General features: G+C 56.3%; 1 protein-coding gene across 1 annotated transcript; it reads left to right on the top strand.

Moving 5' to 3' along the window:
- Positions 1-5,761: 5,761 nt before the first annotated feature.
- On the top strand, positions 5,762-8,589 carry LOC134146221 (C-signal-like). The gene is made up of 6 exons (XM_062586503.1): positions 5,762-5,908; positions 6,403-6,454; positions 6,875-7,062; positions 7,418-7,576; positions 7,963-8,082; positions 8,382-8,589. Exons 1-6 carry the CDS (start codon positions 5,762-5,764, stop codon positions 8,493-8,495), a joined length of 780 nt encoding a protein of 259 aa, XP_062442487.1. The 3' UTR covers positions 8,496-8,589.
- Positions 8,590-12,041: the final 3,452 nt, after the last annotated feature.

The following is a 12,041-nucleotide window of genomic DNA, read 5'->3' as shown; positions in this document are numbered from 1 at the left end:
ATCTTCCCAAGGCACTCCACGATACCATTGGCCTCCTTGGCCACAAGGGCATATTGCTCAACTTGTCATCCACCAGCACTCCCAGCTCCTTCTCTGCAAAGCTGCTCTCCAGCAGGTCAGCCCCCAGCCTGTACTGGTGCATGGGGTTATTCCTCCCTAGGCGCATGACCCTCCACTTGCCTTTGTTGAACCTCATGAGGTTTCCCTCCGCCAAATTCTCCAGCCTGTCGAGGTCTCTCTGAATGGCAGCACAGCCACTCCTCCCAGAGTGGTATCATCAGCAAACTTGCTGAGCAGGCACTCTGTCCCTTCATCCAAGTCACTGACGAAAAAGTGTGAACGAGACTGGAGCTCTTCTGCTCACTGGGCCTTTCTACCCAGCCTGGTCCACATCCACAACAGCATTGTGGTCCTGAAAGCTTTTGCTGAGGGTGGCTTTCTCTTCTCTGTGGGGACCGCCATTCATATAAGTACACCAGCTGCTGGGGCTTCTGCACTGGTGCCCTGAGAGCTTTGAGACCACAAGGGAACATTTATAGACTCTGTGGTCACCTGATCTGGCCACACACACAATACATGTCTTTGCAGGCGCCACTCTCCATGAGTGAGGCCAGAGACAAGTGCCCCCCCCAGACATCACCCTGCATGGGGCCAAGGGCTGTTGCTTATTGTACCAAATGGTTCTTATCCAGGTATGATCCTGGGTAGTGCAGTCATTTGATGCTGGCCTTAAGGCATTTAGTCCCTTCAGCTGGGCCCTGCATGCAGCTGGCTGACTGCAGGGCGGTGGGTGCCTAGTGTCTGCATGGTCAATACTGTGTGCCTCATTCCCACCTGCTGTGCTCTGTATAACCAGGAGAGCCAGTCATGCTGGAGAGGGCCCTCCGCTCCTGTGCAGCCCGCATGGCCTCCCAGACCCTGGTGGGAGGGAGGTGGGGAGAAGCAGAGGAGGCTAGCAGGCTCTGGGCTATTCCCTCCCAGCCCTCTCCAAGACTGACCACTGAGCCCTTTGCCCACAGATAATGGCAAACAGATCCGGCCTCTGACCCTCCGTAACCACTCCTCACGTGCTCAGCCTTTGCTAGACAGCCCAGTCCCTGCTTCTCCACACACTCTGACTCCTGGCCCTCTCTGGCTCTCCTCTGGTTCTGTCAGCAACCACTGCCTCTGCCTGTCTCCCCACAGCTGCAAAGTCAGAGCCTGCTTGCAACTATCCTCCCTCTTTCCTTGCTCTGTCCTTGCTGCACTTTCCATCTGTGTACCCTTACACAGCCAGACAGCTTCACAGTTGTTGTCTGTCCTTCTCCCATCACAATCCTGCTCAAGCTGATGTTGTGGTTACTCTGCCCCTTCCTATTCCATGACAACGTCTCTGCCTCTGGGTTCTGGTCCAGAAGGCCTGTACGTGCTGGCCTCCAGCCCCTTCCTCTGCCAGGCCCTCCGGCTGCACCTGAAGGTAATGGATGGGGGCTGACAATCTTGACACCTGCATTGGTTTGGGTGGCCCCCAGACACATCCTGGCTGCTCCCAGGGCCTCTGTGAAAGGAAGATGTCAAGAGAAACCCTCTGAGCTCTGGAGAGTGTTTGGAAACATGCACTATGGCTCACTGACCCCATGCCCATTCTTCCCTGCCACTACTTGCCTGCCAAGGCCAGAGTAGAGCCTGAAATAGCAAGAAAAGCAGTACCCTTATGCTATACCCACTGACACTGCATCTCAGCACAGACTGAGGCTGAACATGCAACCTGGAGGTGCGGAGGGAAGTAAGAAAGAGCTAGAGTGTGCACTGCAGTCTCCCTCTGTGCTTGTGGAGTTGCCTCATTGCCTCTTTGCAGTCTGGCTTCTGTGGGGTACAGGTGGAGCACCTGGTGCTGTGACAGCTGCTGCTCTGGCCAGCTGGAGAAGGATGTCTTCCGGAGGAGTGAGGATATGCCATCTCAGTGTGCTGTGCTGTTAGTCTGCACCATACAACCCAGGAATGCCTTTGCATGCGGAAATCCCCAGCCTACTGCAGTCACTGAGGGCTGCCTATTGTCCTCATGCCCTAGGGAGTATGTGGTTGTGAACTGTGTGTTCTGGTGGAAACTCAGGGCTCCTGGAAACTTTTGGAACCATTACTAGGACACTCAGGTCTCTTCCCCAGATCGTGAGTCTGCGCTACCTGGGGATCTATGAGGTGTCCACCTTTCTTTGTACAGTAGAGTTCAGGCATAAAATCACAGAACTGTTTCAGTCGGAGGGGACCTCTGGATGTCTCTGCTCCAACCCCTGCTCCAAAGTGGTCCAGTTAGAGCTAGAGGTTGTTCAGGACAGTGTCCATTCAAGAACTGAAAGACTCCAAGGATGGAGATCCCACAGCCTCCCTTGGCTCTCAGACTTGCTCCAGACTGTTACTGTCTGCCTTGTCCTGGGGAGCCCAAACTGTGTCAGTGTCCACATGTGGTCTCACCAGAGCCGAATGGAAGGCAGTAGTCCCTCTCCTCACCCTGCTGGCTGCACTCTTGCTAAGCCTGCCCTGGTGCTTTGGTACAAGGGCACCCTGCTGACGTCTGGCCAGCTTTTGGCCTCTCAGCACTCCCAGTGCTTTTTCTGCTGCCCTGTTCCTCTGGCAGCCAACCCAGCCTGGCCTGCTGCATGGGCTGCTTCCTCCTAGGGGTGTATGTTGTGTTTGCCTTTGCTCCATGCAGCTCCATGACGTTTCTGATGGCCCAATCCTCCAGCGTGTCGAGGTCCCACTGAAGAGCAGCCTTGCCCTCCAAGATATCGATTGCTCCCTTTGGTTTGGTAGCAGACGCAAACCTGCTGAGAGTGGGCTCTGGCCCATCAGCCAGCTCTGCCAAAGACATTAAACAGGATACATCTTAGTGCCGATCCCCAAGGAACATCACAAGTGACTGGCCACCTGCTGGGATTTCTACAGCTAATCACAGCTCCTTTAGCCTGGTGGTCTTGTCAGTTTTTCACTCATCATGTAATTCAACCTCCCCAACCGGTATGCCCCAGTTTGGCAATAAACATACTATGGGAGCCTATGTCAAAAACCTTGCTGAAATCAAGGTTTACAACATCCTCTTATACTCTCCTTGGAGGAGGGGAAAGACTCATGTCTCAGATGAAAAAGCAGAGAGTGTCACAAGGTATGTGCAGGAGCCCCATCTGACAGGACAAGGGCAACCAGGATATAGTGCTGGGCATGGGATGGTGCAAGAGCTGAGACAGCTGAGACGTTCATCCCACTCCTGAAGAAGGTTGTCTCTTCTCATCTGGTTTTGCACCCATGACAGAGCCTTAGTACACCTCCCTGCCATGCTCAACTTGTGTTATCATACACCCCGATCTCCGCTGCCCGGTCACTGTCTGAGTAAAGACATTCTAAAAGCAGCTCCTGGGAAGATGCTTCTTGTCCTCAGCTGCCTCCTCAGCCTCTGGTGATGACAGGACAGGGCTGAGCTCCTCAAGGGAGCACATCCTAGGTGAGTGAAACCGTGAGAGAGCTTTGCTGCAGGGTGAAGGGGGCTTCCTGCCTGACCAGGACACTCAGCTCCCCTTGTATCACCCCTTAGCCATAGAGAAAAGTGGATCCTGACCAAGAGACTAGGGCAGAGTCACAGAATTCCTCAGAGGCGAGGGCTGATGCAAGATGCAAAGCGAGGCCACTGCAGAGGAGAATATTTGTCAAAGGTGCAAAGTCCAGATCAAAATGAGACCCAGGCTGATTTGATCAGAAACACTGACCTGTCCTGTTCTGACGAAACATGGACTGTGACCACCTGAGACGCTGCCTGAGGGAGAGAGCCTAGTGTATGCAGGCTGGGAAAGGAAGACCATATTGCTCAGGCAGCTGGACCATGCCAAGTCAGACATAAAGAGTCATAGTCAGACACTGCCATGGTAATGGAGTTGGTGTTGCTGGGAACTGTTCAGAGTATAGTCAGCAGATGCAACCTGCACTCTGCGCTGCATCTAGAGGCAGCCAGAGCACACAGGCCTCCAGCACTCCCAGCAAGGCACAGGCCAGCATGGTTGGAGGGAAGGCCAGAATGGGTGGTGAGGAAGGAAGGGGCCTACAGAGACAGAGGTAAACAGGCCTCATTGTTCCCCATTTTGGATCAGTTTCCCGATCCAGAGCACACCTCTGCTGCCTGAATGGGAGTGTTGGCACAAGGCAGGCAGTGAGATGGGTGCAGCATGGCAGGTGGCACCATGGTGACCGTACAACTGACCTAAGGAGCAGAGGGGTCCCCAGGAATAAACTTGGCCACAGCAATACTTTGAAGATGTTTTGTTTGGGAGAAAGGTGAATGCAGCAAAGATCTGAGGGTGAGGTGCTGCAGGCTCCGAGCAGAACTGAGTTAGACGCAGGTGTAGGACTGAGTAAGGGGCAGAGATGGACCCTCTGGTGGACATCTCTTCCCTGGCCCCAAGCCATGTTCCTCTTATGGGGTTTGGTGAGGGTGGCCCACGCAGTGTCACTCAAGAGGGACAAGGAGGACCTGCCTGACTTGTGGGGTCTGCCAGCCAAGCTCCAGAAAACAGGCGGAAGCCGGGAGGAGCAAAGGGGCTGCTGCCAGAGCATGAGAGCTCGCTTGGCCAGTGCAGCTGGTTAACACTTTGGCCGACACATCCTGGGGCAGAAGGAGACACCTCAGCAGGATCAGCAACTCCACTGCTGCCCTTCTACCCAGCATCCCAGTTTTCCCTGGCTTTGAGACTCAGTGCTTGAAAGCAAGGGATGGCCGAGTGGCTGAGCTGAGTGCAGAGACACTTGTGGAAGCAGGTGTACAGAAAGAGTGCACAGCCCGATTCCTATACTTAAAATCCTGGCTATAATGCTTGGCCCAAGCTATTTGGCCGCACATTCAGCCTGGTGGCAGGACCCAGCTCCACTGGTGCCAGTGCAGAGCTGTCTGCACCTAGCTCCTATGGGTGATGTGGGCAGGGGGGCTTTGACCAAAGCGCTTACCCTTGCAGGGTAACCCAGGGCCCCTGAGCCCTCCTGCAACCCCAGCAGAAGGGCTGCTCCACTCAGGATTGCTTCCACAGTATGATTTCTCTTGCAGCAGTGGCTCTGCACTGCAGCATGGCACAGATGCGCACTCACGCTGGGATTATGTGCCATAACTCCCAGGGAGGAGCTCAAGGCTGGAGGCAGCATGCAAGGAGATGGAGTGCATGAACAGCAGAGAGGTGATGCGCAGACTGTGCAGGGTCCACTTCCTTCTGCAAGAAGGCAATGCTGGTGGTTTGCTCTGCAGGTCTTTTGTGGGACGCCCTGGGATGGGACATCTCCTTGGAAGACAGGGGAGAGCAGAGCAACCTCCTGCAGTTCCATCTGAAGGACTCTGGAAACCAGCAGAAGGGGAATGCGTTCAACCTCTGACTGGTGTTGTATGGGAAAGACACAGAAATGCTGTGAAACTGTCAGGCCCACCTGAGCCATGGGGCACCCTGCATCCCTTCCAATGGCTGCTCCCTCCTCCATTTTCCCTAAGCACGCCTTCTCCTGGGCAGATTGCCCCATTGCTCCTGCTTCACGGGGCCAAGGTGCAGGCAGCTCAGAAGCCAAGTGACTTTTGCCCTTTGGAGAGATGAGGGCTGGTGCCCAGGCAGGAACTGGGTCCTAGAGAGCTGGAGAGACTGTACCTAGAGCAAAGTCTTTGCGCAAGCCTGAGTGGGTGGGGTGGCAGTTGAAGAGGCTGTAAGAAGCATTAGGGAAGTGAGTGAGCTAGGCAAGCTAGAGCAGAGGCAGGAGCAGCAGCATGGCAGGGCTTTGTGTCCGCTCTGCTCTGGTCACTGGGGCCAATCGAGGAATCGGCCTGGGAATTGTCAAGCAGCTCCTGCAGATGCCAAACCCACCCGAGTGGGTCTTTGCAGCCTGCCGGGACCCCAAGGGAGAGCGAGCACAGGTGAGGCTCAGCGGAGCTGACTTTGCTGGGGGGTGGAAGCACAGGCCATCACGTGCTGCCCGGGGGGCATGTTTGGGCCAGGAGAAGATTTGTAAGGGCTCAGATGGGAAGCTGCAACCCTGCACCGCAGTTGCCAGGGCACAGGGCAGCCCAGCTGGCACGGCCGCGCGACGAGCTGCGCATGGGGTGTGCAGAGAGGCTAGGGCTCCTGGAGGACAGGCAGGGAGCTCCTGGCACAGCCTGGCACTCATCTCCTCAAGGGCTAGAGGGAAAGGCTTGAGTCTGCCACAGGAGGGCAGAGGGTGAAGTAGTGGCATGCGACGTGTGCAGGAGGCACGGAGCCCTGTCCGGCTGGAGCAGGGCACCCAGGGTAGGGTGCTGGGCATGGGGCAGTGCAGGGACAGAGCAGGAGTGACAGTGGCTGTGCCTGGGACAGGCTGAGAGCTGACGTCTGCCCAGGTGTTCCTGCCTCTCTGTTGTGCCCTCTCTTGCAGGAGTTACAGCATTTGGCCTCCAAGCACGCCAACCTGGTCATCATCCCGCTTGGTAGGTGCTCCTGGCTGTGCCCCAAGGGTGAGGGGCCCTTGCCCAGGCTCCCCTCGTTAACCAGCACTGTCTGCTCCCACAGCCCAGCCACTCACCTGGCATGCTGTGCACACCGCAGCAACCCAGTGAGAGGTGGGAGCGGTGCCAACAGTCCCAGCACGTAGTGGGGGAAGCAGGCCCACTGCTGTCACTCCTGCCCACAGCCTGTCTCCAGCCATGCCGGAGACTCCTGCCTTCCTGCCTGGCAGGGAGTGGCCCTGCGCTCCTCTCTCCTCTGGGGCCCCCTTTCTCCCATGTGCCCTGATTCCTGCCCCAGCACATCCCTGAGGGCACATGGGGCTCCTGTGCCCTCGCATCAGGCCGTCATGCGAGGCACAAAGGGGAAGCAGCCACTTACCTCGCTCTGTGTTGGCCCTGTAGAAGTCACCGACCCCGCCAGCATCCAGGCAGCTGCAGGCAGAGTCAGGGAGCACCTGAAGGACTCTGGGCTGAACCTCCTCATCAACAACGCTGGCATTGCAAAACCAAGCTCTTTGGAAACTGAGACTGTGGAGAACATGTCCCCGGTGTATGCCACCAACACGATTGGGCCCCTGCTGGTGAGCCAGGTGAGAACCCCCACCTGTGGCTTTGCAGCTCTGCTCCAGAGAACATTGCTTCCCCTTGGCTCCAGCTCCTGGAGCTGGGAGATCCCAGGCGGGTGGGAAGGGCTGAAGGGAAGGGCCTGCTCTCTGCTCCAGAGCCCAGTGGGCTCTCGTCCTGACAATGGGCCTTGCACTCTCCAGCTCAGATGGGGAGTGCAAGTAGTCATGGGTCAGTGCAAAGGAGCAGGAACCTTGTGGTCTGAGGCTATGAGAGCAGGAATCTGCTCACTGATTTGGTGCTGACGTGATGCAGTGTGGAAGGAGCAGTTCGAATCTCCTGAAGTGCATCCGCACAGGCCCTTCTTTCCTCTCGTTGCAGGCATTCCTGCCCTTGCTGAAGAAGGCTGCCCAGGGAAGCTCGAGCTCTGAGCTGAGCTGCAGCAAGGCAGCCATCATCAACATGTCCAGCTCTGCTGGCTCCATAGAGGATCTTTTTATGTGGGATTACGGGCAAGCTATTTCATACCGCTGCAGCAAGGTACTGCCATGCTATGCTGGCACACCATGAGCCCTGACGGTTTTTTCTCTCCCAAACACCCTCCAAGTCCTCTTGTGACTCCCCTGCCTCTCTCCCTCCTTCCCTCCTGACATCTCTCTCCACTTGCAACAGTTCTCGGGAGTCCCTTTCTCCCTCTCATGGCACTCGCCTCCTTCCTGTCCATGCCAGGAGATGCTGTATGCCACTTCCCAGCCTCATTCTCTGCTGTGCTGAGTGGCTGTGCCTGGAGACTGTGGCAGCACTGTGTGTCGCAGGGAGCTCTGCTTGCCTGCCCTCCTCTGCCCCTGCCTTGGGGTCTGCACATGTTCCCTAGGGGAGGGCACTGTTGTCCTCCCCACGGTGATCCTTGTGGTGCCTCCTTGCAGGCTGCTCTGAACATGCTCACCAAGTGCCAGTCCTTGGGGTACCGGCAACACGGCATCCTCTGCGCTGCTCTCCACCCTGGCTGGGTGCAAACGGACATGGGGAGCTCAGCAGGACACAAGGTAGGATTTTTCTGGGGCAGGCCCAGAAGAACCTCGTTGTTCAGGAACCCAGAGCGTCCTGTGTACCAAACATCCTGAGAGCTGCCGGGCTCCAGTGGAGCTGTGTGGACAATGCTCGGAGCTTGTCGTACAGGAGGGAAGGAGATGGCAGGCAGGGAGCCTTCCTGCAAAGTGCTGCTGTCTCCTCACTTCACTCACCCCAGGGAGCCATGGGCTCAGGGAGGCGCTGGCCAAAGCAGGAGCCTCTGACCCTTAGAAGGCCTTGGGCACAAAGTTGTGTTTCTCCTCTGTCCCTGCAGCCCCCACTGACGGTGGACGTGAGCGTACAAGGAATGCTGAATGTGCTCTGCTCCCTCTCCGAGAAGGACACGGGGACTTTCCTGGACTGGGAAGGGAAAGCACTGCCCTGGTGAGACGCCAGCCCAGCGTCATGCCCGGATCCTGGCAGCAGGTCCCTTTGCTGCGCTGCGCTGTGCCGTGCCCATGTCCTCAATAAACCCATGTCCATGAGCAGCAGTGCTGCCGTGTCCATCTGTGACTGCAACCGGATGTGTGTGGGGTGGTATGAACTTGCAGAGGGCAGCCTTCTTCCTACACAGGACTCGTTAGCGTTTTGTGTAGCAGTGCCACCAGGCTAGCTCTCCTGACTCATGGCTGTGCATGGGGATCCCCATGAGTGACGGCCTGTGGGTTCCGTGGGAAGGTAACCGTGCTCTGGAAACATGGTCTCCAGGAAGCAAATTATCCCGGGGCAGGTGTCCCAGGCTGGTGCCTGTCTCTGAGGAGCTGGGTCACCCCAGGGGCTGTGGGGCCCACATGGGTGCTGAGGGAAGGCAGCACAGGGCTGGCAAAGACCCTGAGCAGCCGTCGGGCTCCCTATCCCCAGCTGGCTGTGCTCAGGTGCCACGTGGACACCACTCCGGCCTGGGATAGCTCAGTGGGGCTGGGGAGTCACGGGAACTCATGCACCCTCTTTTGCAGCTGGTAGCAGACGCAAACCTGCTGAGAGTGGGCTCTGGCCCATCAGCCAGCTCTGCCAAAGACATTAAACAGGATACATCTTAGTGCCGATCCCCAAGGAACATCACAAGTGACTGGCCACCTGCTGGGATTTCTACAGCTAATCACAGCTCCTTTAGCCTGGTGGTCTTGTCAGTTTTTCACTCATCATGTAATTCAACCTCCCCAACCGGTATGCCCCAGTTTGGCAATAAACATACTATGGGAGCCTATGTCAAAAACCTTGCTGAAATCAAGGTTTACAACATCCTCTTATACTCTCCTTGGAGGAGGGGAAAGACTCATGTCTCAGATGAAAAAGCAGAGAGTGTCACAAGGTATGTGCAGGAGCCCCATCTGACAGGACAAGGGCAACCAGGATATAGTGCTGGGCATGGGATGGTGCAAGAGCTGAGACAGCTGAGACGTTCATCCCACTCCTGAAGAAGGTTGTCTCTTCTCATCTGGTTTTGCACCCATGACAGAGCCTTAGTACACCTCCCTGCCATGCTCAACTTGTGTTATCATACACCCCGATCTCCGCTGCCCGGTCACTGTCTGAGTAAAGACATTCTAAAAGCAGCTCCTGGGAAGATGCTTCTTGTCCTCAGCTGCCTCCTCAGCCTCTGGTGATGACAGGACAGGGCTGAGCTCCTCAAGGGAGCACATCCTAGGTGAGTGAAACCGTGAGAGAGCTTTGCTGCAGGGTGAAGGGGGCTTCCTGCCTGACCAGGACACTCAGCTCCCCTTGTATCACCCCTTAGCCATAGAGAAAAGTGGATCCTGACCAAGAGACTAGGGCAGAGTCACAGAATTCCTCAGAGGCGAGGGCTGATGCAAGATGCAAAGCGAGGCCACTGCAGAGGAGAATATTTGTCAAAGGTGCAAAGTCCAGATCAAAATGAGACCCAGGCTGATTTGATCAGAAACACTGACCTGTCCTGTTCTGACGAAACATGGACTGTGACCACCTGAGACGCTGCCTGAGGGAGAGAGCCTAGTGTATGCAGGCTGGGAAAGGAAGACCATATTGCTCAGGCAGCTGGACCATGCCAAGTCAGACATAAAGAGTCATAGTCAGACACTGCCATGGTAATGGAGTTGGTGTTGCTGGGAACTGTTCAGAGTATAGTCAGCAGATGCAACCTGCACTCTGCGCTGCATCTAGAGGCAGCCAGAGCACACAGGCCTCCAGCACTCCCAGCAAGGCACAGGCCAGCATGGTTGGAGGGAAGGCCAGAATGGGTGGTGAGGAAGGAAGGGGCCTACAGAGACAGAGGTAAACAGGCCTCATTGTTCCCCATTTTGGATCAGTTTCCCGATCCAGAGCACACCTCTGCTGCCTGAATGGGAGTGTTGGCACAAGGCAGGCAGTGAGATGGGTGCAGCATGGCAGGTGGCACCATGGTGACCGTACAACTGACCTAAGGAGCAGAGGGGTCCCCAGGAATAAACTTGGCCACAGCAATACTTTGAAGATGTTTTGTTTGGGAGAAAGGTGAATGCAGCAAAGATCTGAGGGTGAGGTGCTGCAGGCTCCGAGCAGAACTGAGTTAGACGCAGGTGTAGGACTGAGTAAGGGGCAGAGATGGACCCTCTGGTGGACATCTCTTCCCTGGCCCCAAGCCATGTTCCTCTTATGGGGTTTGGTGAGGGTGGCCCACGCAGTGTCACTCAAGAGGGACAAGGAGGACCTGCCTGACTTGTGGGGTCTGCCAGCCAAGCTCCAGAAAACAGGCGGAAGCCGGGAGGAGCAAAGGGGCTGCTGCCAGAGCATGAGAGCTCGCTTGGCCAGTGCAGCTGGTTAACACTTTGGCCGACACATCCTGGGGCAGAAGGAGACACCTCAGCAGGATCAGCAACTCCACTGCTGCCCTTCTACCCAGCATCCCAGTTTTCCCTGGCTTTGAGACTCAGTGCTTGAAAGCAAGGGATGGCCGAGTGGCTGAGCTGAGTGCAGAGACACTTGTGGAAGCAGGTGTACAGAAAGAGTGCACAGCCCGATTCCTATACTTAAAATCCTGGCTATAATGCTTGGCCCAAGCTATTTGGCCGCACATTCAGCCTGGTGGCAGGACCCAGCTCCACTGGTGCCAGTGCAGAGCTGTCTGCACCTAGCTCCTATGGGTGATGTGGGCAGGGGGGCTTTGACCAAAGCGCTTACCCTTGCAGGGTAACCCAGGGCCCCTGAGCCCTCCTGCAACCCCAGCAGAAGGGCTGCTCCACTCAGGATTGCTTCCACAGTATGATTTCTCTTGCAGCAGTGGCTCTGCACTGCAGCATGGCACAGATGCGCACTCACGCTGGGATTATGTGCCATAACTCCCAGGGAGGAGCTCAAGGCTGGAGGCAGCATGCAAGGAGATGGAGTGCATGAACAGCAGAGAGGTGATGCGCAGACTGTGCAGGGTCCACTTCCTTCTGCAAGAAGGCAATGCTGGTGGTTTGCTCTGCAGGTCTTTTGTGGGACGCCCTGGGATGGGACATCTCCTTGGAAGACAGGGGAGAGCAGAGCAACCTCCTGCAGTTCCATCTGAAGGACTCTGGAAACCAGCAGAAGGGGAATGCGTTCAACCTCTGACTGGTGTTGTATGGGAAAGACACAGAAATGCTGTGAAACTGTCAGGCCCACCTGAGCCATGGGGCACCCTGCATCCCTTCCAATGGCTGCTCCCTCCTCCATTTTCCCTAAGCACGCCTTCTCCTGGGCAGATTGCCCCATTGCTCCTGCTTCACGGGGCCAAGGTGCAGGCAGCTCAGAAGCCAAGTGACTTTTGCCCTTTGGAGAGATGAGGGCTGGTGCCCAGGCAGGAACTGGGTCCTAGAGAGCTGGAGAGACTGTACCTAGAGCAAAGTCTTTGCGCAAGCCTGAGTGGGTGGGGTGGCAGTTGAAGAGGCTGTAAGAAGCATTAGGGAAGTGAGTGAGCTAGGCAAGCTAGAGCAGAGGCAGGAGCAGCAGC

Source organism: Rhea pennata, chromosome 13, assembly GCF_028389875.1.
Source record: "Rhea pennata isolate bPtePen1 chromosome 13, bPtePen1.pri, whole genome shotgun sequence".
NCBI lineage: Eukaryota > Metazoa > Chordata > Aves > Rheiformes > Rheidae > Rhea > Rhea pennata.
This window is presented reverse-complemented; position numbering and strand designations above follow the sequence as displayed.